The sequence below is a fragment of the Urocitellus parryii genome, chromosome 15 (assembly GCF_045843805.1).
Source record: "Urocitellus parryii isolate mUroPar1 chromosome 15, mUroPar1.hap1, whole genome shotgun sequence".
Taxonomy (NCBI): Eukaryota; Metazoa; Chordata; class Mammalia; order Rodentia; family Sciuridae; genus Urocitellus; species Urocitellus parryii.
Window position 1 is genome coordinate 43600123 of NC_135545.1, and position 12082 is coordinate 43612204.

The 12082-nt window shown below is 36.4% G+C and overlaps 1 protein-coding gene across 3 annotated transcripts in view; it reads left to right on the forward strand.

Annotated features, from left to right (window-relative positions):
• Positions 1 to 12082, forward strand: part of Tango6 (transport and golgi organization 6 homolog) — a 173681-nt gene that overhangs the window by 36484 nt on the left and 125115 nt on the right. For 2 of the 3 annotated variants that reach the window (XM_077793128.1, XM_026404518.2), the window contains exons 8-11: positions 3532 to 3644; positions 5059 to 5235; positions 9241 to 9373; positions 11257 to 11448. In XM_077793128.1, coding sequence (XP_077649254.1) covers positions 3532 to 3644; positions 5059 to 5235; positions 9241 to 9373; positions 11257 to 11448 — 615 coding nt within the window. The remainder of the gene's footprint in view (positions 1 to 3531; positions 3645 to 5058; positions 5236 to 9240; positions 9374 to 11256; positions 11449 to 12082) is intronic. The other variant, XM_026404520.2, reaches the window with a different exon arrangement.

The following is a 12082-nucleotide window of genomic DNA, read 5'->3' on the forward strand; positions in this document are numbered from 1 at the left end:
CCTGCCCACTTATCTGCTTTTTTCCCCTTATGTATTGTGATTGGATTAAGTCAGACAGATCTGGGTTCATTCTAGCACTGCCTTTGTTACTGGTATGTCTTTGCTCAACTGATTTAGCTTCTCTGAGCCTCAGTTTTTCACACTTTTAGCACAGGGACAAAAATTCTTAACCTGCAGAATGCTTGGGAGGATTGATTTTTTTGTTGTTGTTAAATATTTAAATATCTGGTTTATCTTTGAATGAATATGTAAGACCTACTAGTTATTGTTTGCTTCATAAAAGCAATAATAAGTTGGGCATGGTGTTACATAGCCTTAATCCTAGCTACTTGGAGCCTGAGGTAGGATCACAAGTTCAAGGCCAGCCTGGCCTACATAGTGAGATCTTTCTCAAAACCAACAAAAAATAACAGTGGGGTCCATCATTTTGAATCCTACTATGTTCAAACTGCCGCTTCCCTCAAAATTCAGATGACATATAACTTAATCATGTCTTCTCTAAGGGCTGAAGTAGGAAATTAAATTTTAAAAAATTTTTGCTATACTGGGGATTGAATATGGGAGCTCTACTACTGAGTTACATCTCCAGGCCTTTTAATTGCTTTAAAAAAATTTTATTCTAATTTGTTATATGTGACTGCAGAATGCATTGTAATTCATATTACACATATAGAGCACAATTTTTCATATCTCTGGTTGTATACAAAATATATTCACATCTCCTTCTACAAGCTCTTCCTCTCATCAGTATTTCTTTAGCCTGTTTTATTTTCCCTTTGTCACTTGTCTCTACCTGATGTTGTCTAGTCTCCCCCACTAGAATGTGAGCTTTTTTGAAGAAGAGGCTTTGCTCACTGTTGTATTCACAGTACCACAGGCATGCCTAGCATGTAACTGGTGCTCAGTAGACATTTGCTGAACCATATATAAAATAAATGATATATATGTATAAATAGCTATATAGATTTTCTAATTATAAAAGTAGTACTTATTCTTTGTAATAAAATACTAAAAAGTATAAGAGAGAAGAGTATAAAAAATTAGAGGAATTTATCAATAGTAACATATACCCCCAAGAAATGTGTTTATTCAGTCATCTTTAAACTTGAGGTACTTTGACCCTGTCAGGCCAGTCAGTAATGGAGATTTGCTCCATTTGTTTTTTGTTTTTGTTTTTTTTGTTTTTGTTTTTGATTTTTCTTTCTTTTTTAAAAGAAGGTAAAGAAGGATGGCTCCACAGGGATTACCTTGGAGAACACAGGATCCAGAACCAAACAATAGGGCCTTATGTTATCTGGGGGAATCTCTTATTTTACCTCCTGTAACTCCTGGTACCATAATTAGGCCTGCATATTACTTCTGAACATTGCCATACAAGGCACTTCATTTAGCTGGGCTTATAGAGATTAGATCATGCACAGGAAGCTGGCTCTTTGGTTATCAGGCTCCACAGAGGAATCGGGAGTCTTAAGCAATGTGAAAAATTAGAAAAAGCGCAGAGATTTTTTTTTTCCCAGATTGTACATGGCCTTTGTTTCCTATAAAAAGCATTGAGTTCTACCTTGGTATTTTTTTCCATAAATAAGAGCCTCTTTAAGCTTCCCTTTCCTCATCTTTAAATAGGGCTTCTAACACTGACTTTGGGAGAGTGTTGTGATTTTAATGAACTCTTTAAAGAATCTAGCATAGTACCTGGAAGATAAAAACCTACCATTAAAAAAAAAAAAAAAAAACCAACAACAACAACAAACCTACATAGTTCCTGGAAAATACTAAGAACACAGTCATTGTCAATTCTTCTGTCTCTTTTGTCATCATTATCATTGTCCCTACTATCAGGTGTGCTCTGCTACTAAGCTACACCCCCAGCCCTTTTCATTTTTCATTTTATTAAGTTGCTGAAGCTGGTCTTGAACTTGGAATCCTCCTACCTTAGCCTCCTCAGTCACTGGGATTACATGTATCACTGTGCCCAGTCTTACTATCAGATTATAATTTATTATAACAGAATTACATTTTGAAATCCTATTGCGTATTTTTTTTTCCATAGTTAGGGTTGAATTCAGGGGTACTTAACCACTGAACTACATCCCCAGTCCTTTATTTTGTTGAGGGGGGCACCAGGAATTGAATTCAGGGGCACTTGACCACTGAGCCACATCCCCAGCCCTATTTAGTATTTTATTAGAGATAGGATCTCACTGAGTTGCTTAGCAGTTTGCTAAATTGCTGAGTCTGGCTTTGAACTCATGATCCTCCTCCACTGCCTCCCGAGCTAGGATTATAGGCATATGCCCAGATTCCCCAGTCCTTTTTATTTTTTGTTTCGACACAGGATCTCACTAAATTGCTGAAGCTGGTCTCAAACTCATAATCCTCCTGCTTCACCTTCCTGAGTAGCTGGGATTAAAGGCGTGCACTATTGTTCCCAACTCCTACTGAGTTTCGTTTGATTGGAGTTTTGAGTAGTTTTGCCCTTCCTTAGGCACTTTAAATTATCTACCTTGAATTATTATAATATAACAGAAGTATTGTTAAAAGCCAACATTCTCACACTTAACTGTGCAAAGTCAGTGCAAATGTAGATGTGCAAAATATTTTCTTTGAACATTTGTTGAATTGGAGAGAATAGGACATGCCCATGTGGCAGTTATATCTTAAGGATGAGGAACCTACAGTGAGCTACATTTTGTTTGAAATCTAGGGGTTTTTAAACTTAATTTTTTTCTCCCCCAGTGCTAGGGATTGAACCCAGAGCCTCATATATGCTAAGCACATGTTCTACCACTGAGTTATATTCCTAGCCCTCCAAGTCTAGTTTAAAGTTTTCCTTCCTTCCTTCCTTCCTTCCTTCCTTCCTTCCTTCCTTCCTTCCTTCCTTCCTTCCTTTCTTTCTTTCTTTCTTCTTTCTTTCTTTCTTTCTTTCTTTCTTTCTTTCTTATTTTTTTGGTACTGGGGATTGAACTCAGGGGCACTCAATCACTGAGCCATATTTCCAGCCCTATTTTTTATTTTATTTAGAGACAAGGTCTCACTGAGTTGCTTAGCCCCTCACCATTGCTGAGGATGGCTTTGAATTCTCAACCCTCCTATCTCAGCCTCCTGAGCAGCTGGGATTACAGGTGAGCGCCACCGCTCCTGGTTAAAGTTTTTCTATTTGCGGGTAATTTTTAGTTCCAAATAGCAGGCCTTGGGTAGAAGGACAATTATTGTATAGAAGAATAACAGGGAAATTAGGAAACTCAGAGGTAGCCAAAATTAGGACAGGAAGAGTTCAGAAAACATGTTAATTTACACATTTATAGCTGCACATATGGAAAGGTGCTCAAGTCAGTGTCTCTGTTTCAGCTTATTTGCCAGACTAAAATGGTTTCATCACCATGTTAGGCATTCCCTTCAGGATAAAATCATGTGCCTTAGGAAAAGAGTTTTGCTTAAGATAAGACTCTACCCCTGCTAAGTGTCTGACATCTGTTTCCCACTGCTCTGGCCTTGTAGCAGTAGTGTGTCTCACCATGTCCTTTTCTCTAGGTATATGTGGTCGGGAATGAGCCTCTAACAGTGTTGCTGGATTCCCTGCTTCCTGTCCTGGGAGTGCTCTTTTCTCTCTACTGTTTTACCAAGCAGAGTGTGTCTCATATAAGGTAAACAATCAGCAAAACCTTATTTGCTTATGAGTAGAATATTATTTGTTTGTGTAGTGAATTCTTGACTTATTTTTTTTTATAAGTCAGGAAAACATTTGGGGATCCTTTTATTCTCCTCATCTAGAAAAAATAAAGACTTTTGTAGATTGAGGGGGAGTGGATATAATTTTTAGATGACTTTCCTCAGCCTCAGTCCTAGACTATAGAGATGAAATTTTTTTTCCAAAATAAACATGCTACTGTTTGATCTGTGAAAAAATACTGCAATTATATGTCTAGGAAGGAGGAACAAAGGGTGGCTCTTAATAACCTTGTGGAGAGTTAGAAGTCTGAAAAATTTGCGTGACTGTAGCATATTATAAGTTACCTTGGGATTTGGTATTGGTGATGCAAAATCTCAGTTATCCAGAAAATATTCTATGTTAAAATTTAAGTAGCACTCATTTTGTATCAATTATATTTTCACAGTCACTTATTGTTCTTCCTCCTGATATGAGTTCATATATATCATTTCTAAAGTCCTATAGAATTCTGATTTTGGGTGTTTCCGTAAAATGTAATTTGAAAATAAATAATAGTCCTACTTTGCAGGGTCATGATGAAGATTAAATATGCATTAGAGTGTTTAGCACAGTCCCTGGCAAATAGTAAGCTCACTAAATGGTAGCTATCATTACCATGGTTGGAAGAAGATACTCACTCTGTTTATTATTGAAAGCTTACATACTGTCTTTGGTTTTTCAGGTTTCACTTAGCTCATCATTGTAGCCAATAGCCACAATGACAATGACAAGAAAGGATGCAGTAGATGATGAAAGCTGTAGAGCTTTTGAATTTAGTTTGAAAGGATTGTCCATATAATAATTTGTTTCAGTTTTAAAATCTAAGTCCTCACAGCACTGTTATGTCCTCATCAAAGACCAACAAAGAAGATATGAATGTTTATTTCATTCCTATCTAGATAAAAGGGTATGAGGAAATGCAGTATTTTGTTGGTATGCTGTTTCTTGGTCACAAGCTGTTGGTCCCACTGAGAATAGGTGGTTTTTATCAGTGTAAGCTTTCATTCAAGTGCCTGATCCAAAGGCAGTGGTACACTTGCAATTACCAAAAGGGATTTAAAAAAAAAAAAAAGGAAAGAAAAGAAAAGATCACATGCAGCTCACGTGGCATATCAGGGTTGCCTCCAGAGCCAAGGATTAGTCAGGCACTCATTTTGAATTTTAGGGTATTTGCATTCTGAAATTCACAAGATGCCTACTTTCCTTTCCTGTGTTTCAGTTGAACTAGGTGATTGTGCCAGCATTTAGAATGCAGTGGAACCTGACAGTCTTTCTCTCCTTTTTTATGTTAGCTTGTTAGAAGCATAGTGTAAGATGACAAGCTCATTCATAACTGCTTTTTCTGCCAGGTCATTTTGCCAAGAGATCTTATTATGGATCCTGGAAAAACTAGAAAGGAGGAAGGCAATTTCCAGCCTGAAAGGCTTTGCAGGATTGGACAAAGCTATACCCTCTCTCCATTCTCTCTGTCAGTTTAGAGCTGCCACCCAAGGTGGCATTATGATTACAGTTAAAGAGGCCATTAGGTGAGTTCACCCATCTTCTACTGTTTCATTCTAAATTTAATTCTACCGAGAAGACCATTCTGTGACTTAGCCACTAAGGGGCGCTAATAGAAAAGAAACCAGAAACTCAAGCAGCTGAGGCACTTGCTATTTATAATCTCCAAATGAAATGTAAGCCTTAAATGATCCTGCAGGTTTTTTTCCAAGATGCCAGCTAATAGTAAGTGCAATATATTGGAGCCTTACAGCACTGCATCACAACAAGCCCACTTCTCAGAGTCTGCCGGTTAATCAGAGCAAAGGGCAGTACATGTTTGCCCTTAACACCAGAATAATCCTTCTCTATTTCTGACTTGCAAAATGGTGTGTATTCATAGTCAGGTTATTCCTAAGGAAAATGATTTGATAGCTATCTTTTGTGGTAATTTTATGATGGGGGTTTGTTTCTCATAGGAATTTAATAGAAAGTACTTATTAAATATTAGTAGACTGGATAATTTATTTCTCCATCTGACAAATTTTATTTTTTGTGGTCCTGGGGATCAAACTCAGAGCCTCTTTTATGCTAGGCAAGTGCTCTACTGCTCTATACTTCAAGCCTTACAAGTATATTTACATTATTTATACTTTATGAGTGATCTCAAAAGTATGTTATTACCTTTAAATGGAAGTTGTTGTAGATCATAGACCATGTACTACTTAGCTGGCCCAGCTGTCTCTACGGGATTTCATATCTCATTCAAAGTGCTGCTTTTTTGGTGAAGTGTTTAAATTTAATTTTATATTCATGGTTAACTTAGTAAAGTTTTATTTTATTTTTTTGCAGCACTGGGGATTGAACTTGGAGTATTCTACTATTGAGCTATAGCCCCAGCCCTTTTAATGTTTTTTATTTTGAGATAGGGCCTTGCTAAGTTGCCAAAGCTAACCTTGAACTTACTATCCTCCTATCTCAGGCTCCATTTATGCACATAAATTACAGGTATGTGCCACCGTGCCAAACTTATTAATTTGTTCAAGTTTTAAAATATTCTCAATTTGACAGACTTGAGGAAAATAGAAAAACGCATAAATTTCAAGTAGAATTGTCAGAACAAACTAAAGCTCCTAAATGACTGAAAGCTTGAACATTAACAATATCCCAAAACCAAAAGAGTAAAATTATTTGGCATGTTTATTTAAAAAACACTTCAGAACTGTTTTTAACTAGGAACCATGTTAGTGATGGTATAGAGAATTTTGCAGTAGTTAGCTTACTAGTTGTAATTTACTGCAGTGTTAACAAGTTTTTGGTATACTTCTTAGTGCAGGTATATCAAAATCCACAGTTCTAAGCCGGACTCAGTGGCATATACCTATAATCCCAGCCAACTTGGGAGGGTGAGGCAGGAGCATTGCAAGTTCCAGGCCAACCTCAGCAACTTAGTGAGGCCCTTAGAGAGACTCTGTTTGAAAATAAAAAACAGAAGGGGCTTGGGGTATACTAGGATATAACTCAGGGATAAAGTGCCCTGGGTTCCATCCCTAGTACAAAAAAAAAAAAAGAAAAGAAAAGAAAAGGACTGGGGATATGTCTTAGTAGTAAAGTGATTGCCTAGCATGCATGAGACCCTGAGTTCAATCCTCAACACCACAAGAAAAAAAGAAAAAAATTTCACCATTCAGTTCTTACTGAAACTGTAGTTTCTCTTCAAGATAGGAAAGGATCAGTAGACAATGATTGAATGAATGTTTATGGGCTATCAGAAGGAATAGCTCCTTAACTTGGGGTTTCTACATAGGCTTCTAGGGATCTATAATCCTCTTGAAATTATGCAGATAAATAAATTTTACATGCAAATATGTTTTGTTTTGTTTTTGGAGAGGGTCCACAGTTTTCATTAGAAACTTAAAACAATCTATGTTTCCATAAGGTTGACAATCACTATACCAGATAAATAAGAATGTGTGTGTATATATGTGTGACTTGTCATTTGCTGTATAGCTCCTGCTTATGATGTTAGTCCCCTAGAAGCAAGCTCAGGCACTTTGCTCTCTATCACCACTTACCTCTCATTCTGTCATTTTCCCAGGACACAGTATCAATACGTTTGTTTAAGTCAGGCATGATGGTTCATGCCTATATTCTCAGCTACTTAAGAGGCTGAAGCAGGTAGATCACTTGAGCCCATGAGTTTGAGATAGCCTGGGCAACATAGTGAGACTTGCCTTTAAAAAAAAAAAAAAAAAGTTTATAGTAGTAACTTTATCTGAGCATCTTTGAATTTAAGATCTTTGGATATAGAATTTTTACTTTCTATATCTCACTATTTTGAATTGATTCTTTATTGTTCACATTTTAAGAGTAAATAAAATAGTGCTTTTTAGGCTAATTGTCATAACTCTTTAAGAATATTTGAATATAGTATTATTATTATTATTATTTTTATACCAAGGATGCTTAACCACTGAGCCACATCCCCAGTCCTTTTTATTTTTTATTTTGAGATAGGGCCTCATTAAGTTGCTGAGGGGCTAAGTTGCTGAGGCTGGCTTTGAACTTGGGATCCTCCTGCCTCAGCCTCCTGAGCCTCTGGGATTTTATAGGCAGGCACTACTATGCTTGGCTAAATAAAGTACTTCTTTTTGACAATCAGGATTCTTCACAGAATCTTAGAAATAATATTTGTCCATTTCAGCTTTTCTTTTAACATAGATATAATGGAGAAAACATGACTGATCTGAAGGATTCTGGGATAACCTAGAAATAAACATAAGCTAACTATATAGGTTGTTTATTCTGCTACAGGAGCATGAAGGCCATGTTATTTGTGAGCTGGCAGATTGAGATAACCTGCCTAAGGATATGGTTGCCCAAATTAACTACAGTGCTTTTCAGTGAGATAGAGCAACATTTGCCATTTTTTAAATTAATTTAGTCTGGAAAAAAAAATCGGTCCCTTCTCTGTTCACAAAAATGACATATATTCTTTGTATAATACAAAAATGCATAAAAAACCAGAATCAACCACTATCCTATTAGCTATTTATAGTATTTTAGTGTTTGTTTTGTGAATCTTCTGTATCTTTGTATTTTTTTTTTTTGTATGACATGGTATAATAATATTGAATCTTGGTCTTTTCACTTATTAGGTGAATTGAAACCCAAATCCACCATACCTCATGAGAGGTGTCCAGAAATTTTATGTAGTAATAGCATTCTTTTTAGAAAAAGCCAAATTTTATTACTTGCCAGTCATATTTGATCTACTCATTTTTATGAACTTTTTTAGTACTAGGGATTGAACCCAGGGGTGCTCAACCACTGAGCCACATCCCCAGCTCTTTTTAAAAATATTTTATTTAGAGGCAGGGTCTCATTGAGTTACTTAGGGCCTCTCTAAGTTGCTGAGGTTGGCTTTGAATTCTCAATTCTCCTGCCTCAGCCTCCGAGCCATTGGGATTTCAGGTGTGTGCCACTGCCTCCCCACCCACACACTTATTTTTCTGAACTTTTATATATTTTCTTATTTCAACCCATTGATTCATATGAGTTGAGATTGACTGCATCTCCTTCTGTGATGATTGTCTTTTCCCATTATCCATAACTTTTCAGTGGCTCATCATAAAAAGCCAAACTTCCTTTAAATGACATCTAAGGCCCTTTATGATCTTTGTAGCCTTCTATTTCTCAGTTCTTTCTCAGGAACCAGAATATCATTTACTTTCATTCCTCCTTGCTTTGGCAGCTTATGAAATAATTGTAGTTCTTCAACATTCATCTTAAAAACCACTTCCTTCATGAATGTTTTCCTATGTTAGCAAATGAACATATAGGATATAGGACATAGTAAATATAGTTTCTGAGAAAAAATACTCATGTTTTGTCAGCATGGAGAAATAGAAAACTAAGTTAAATAAAATTTTTGAGATCTTTCTAATGATAAACTGTATGGAAATAATGTTATTTTGGAAGATTGTTATGGGGTTTCAAAAAACATTATCTCTGGGTGACCCTGCCAACATAAATCTTGTTCTGCATTGCAGTGATGAAGATGAAGATGAAACCCTGTACCAAAAACTGTCCTCAGAGCAGAGCCAGGTGGAGCATCTTGGGGACTTGCTGTCTCATTGCCAGGCGTGTGGTTTGGCAGGCGACTTCTTCATCTTCTGTTTGAAGGTAAGAACTCCATATAGTATATGGTAAGCTTTATTCTGAGGTAGTTCCAGGAGGCCATTTGAATTTTCAAGACATTCATAATTTTAGATCCTTAAATTTATGTCCCAATTTAGGGAAAATGAATAGACCACATATATAAGGGTAATTGGGTTGGTAAAAAGAAGAAACTTATCCTCAACAGTATTGATGTGATCTAACTACTTTCCAAGGGGATGTGCACTGAATTGTTAGAGATAAACAAAACAAAATTATTGATCTATGAAAGGGTTAATCTTTGCTCTGTGTTGACAGTAAGAACTCTTTTGAAGTTAATAGCAGGTTTTACAGCTATGGAGTAATCCCTTATCCTTTCTGACTGTTGTTTTGTCAGGTATTTGGAACGGAGATTTAGCAGTTGTGCCTCCTTCATTTCCACTCCATAGCCACTTGAAACCTCTTCTGGGTTTGTTTCTTAGTGCAGAAGTTATGATTCCTTTTGCCCTAATCTGCAGTGGTAATGTGTGTCTCATAATGTTATCACTGTCTGATAAACACCAGCCAGTGATGTCTAGCTTTGCTTTTTTAACTCTTTCCATAAAGAAGGTGTTTACATTAAGATGTCTGTGGAGTTTAAGATCTGTATGGGTGTATGAGAATGCAAAAAGAAAGTCAGGACTAACATTTCTAGAAATTGAAATAGGAGACTCTTTTTTTTTTGATACTTTCTTACCTCCCATATTCACATCCATCCCTACACCCAGCCACTCATTCTAAACTGCATTCCCAGGAGGTGTGTTCAATTGTATGCTTTTTCTTTTTCTTTTTCTTTTTCTTTTTCTTTTTTTCTTGCTTACAAAACAAAGGGCTTTTCTGTAAACCAGGTTAACTCTAGTTGTCATGCATGACATTTTGGGCCAGATAAATTTTTCTTGTGTGGAGTTCCTTGTGCATTATAGAATATTTAACAGCATCCATGACCTTTACCCATCAAATGCCTATATTACCCTCTAATGATGACAATCAAAAATGTCCTTCAGACATTGCAAAGTGTCCCCGGAGGAGCAAAATTGCTCAGGCACAGTTGAGCACCACTGCTGTAAGATGTCAGTTATTGTGATAAAGCACTAATTGTTAGGGAACTTAAGGTTTCCCTACCCAAGGAAATTTATAATGTAGATGGGTCTGTAAAAGCCTATAAAAGCCACAATAATTAACTATCCATTAGTAGAAGTTTAGTTCTAAGTATCTTTTTTTTTTGTGTGTGTGTGGGGGGGGTGGGTACTGGGGATCGAACCCAGGGTGCTCTACTAGTGAGCTATAACCCCCAGACCTTTTTTTTTTTTTTTTTTTTTTAGAAAGGGGCTTGCCAAGTTGCTCAGAAGAGCTTTGAACTTGCAATCCTCCTGCCTCATCCTACCTTACCTGAGATTATAGGTTTGCATCACTGCTCCCAACTGAGTTCTGAATACCTTAAAGGGAGGGCATCTAAAGGTATTTGAAAGGACCTTAGGAAATTATGTGGTCTGAGGGCTCAATTCAAGGAAGGCTAATAGAAGAGTTCATAAAAATAATGATAAAGTAAGAAGTGTGTATGTTTTTATTAAGAAAATTTAAAAGTTCATATACATGACAACATAATGTGTTTATACTATGCAACTTACATTTGTTCACTCAACGTTGTCTTTGGGTTCTATGTTGATGATAATCTAGTTCATTTGTTTTAACTGCTGTGAAATAATAAATACATCACTGTTCTCATACTGGACATATAAGTTGTCTCCAATTTTAGTCTATTATAAATAAAGCTATTTATTATATATTGCATATGTACTATATGTTTGGTTTCAAGCTACATTTGCAAAGCTCTTAATTTTGCTGGCTTTTACTTTCCTTCTGTGCTTCAGGAGTTGACTCACCTGGCTATGGAAAGTGAAGCAGAGTTAAAACCTAAGCCCTTCTCCAACAAAAGCCTCTTGGAATTAGAGCAACATCATGCAATTCTTGTGGAAAGCCAGGAACGGAAGCTCCTAGTGCTGCAGCTGCTGGCTGTTCTGTGTGAGAGAATGTCTGAGCAGATATTCACAAACATCACTCAGGTTAGTGGCTGCCACATTTTAGATCCAGTCTGATGGTATTAGTCTGTTTTGGTTTCTTTACATTCTTTCCAAAAAATGCCCAGAAATGTTGCTCAGAGTGTCATTTGATGACACCTGTGTTAGCATTTCCTGGAATTCTGGTTAAACATGCAAATACTGAGCCCACACTAGGCCAACTGAATCTAAAACTTTCTTAGGTCCTAGGAATCCACCTGTTTAACAAGCTTCTGAGGTGATTCTCATGCACATAAAACTTTGAGAACTATTTTAGATGTTGATATGTTACATCACAATGGTTTTCAACTTTGAGTACAAATAAAGTTGTCTGAAATCTTTTTCAAAATATTGATACTAGCCACCTTTTAGATATTTTGATTTAGCACATCTGCATGAGAGCCTGGGCATTTTTACTTTTTTAAAGCTTCATGTGTATCAGAAGTTGAAAATGATTAAAAAGTCAAATCTGAGGGCTGGGGTTGTAGCTTAGTTGTAGAGTGCTTGCCTAGCACATGTGAGGCACTGGATTCAATCCTCAGCACCACATAAAAGTAAATAAATAAAATAAAGGTATTGTGTCCATCTACAACTAAAAAATATTTTAAAAAAACAAACTCAAATTTGAAAAAATAAATCA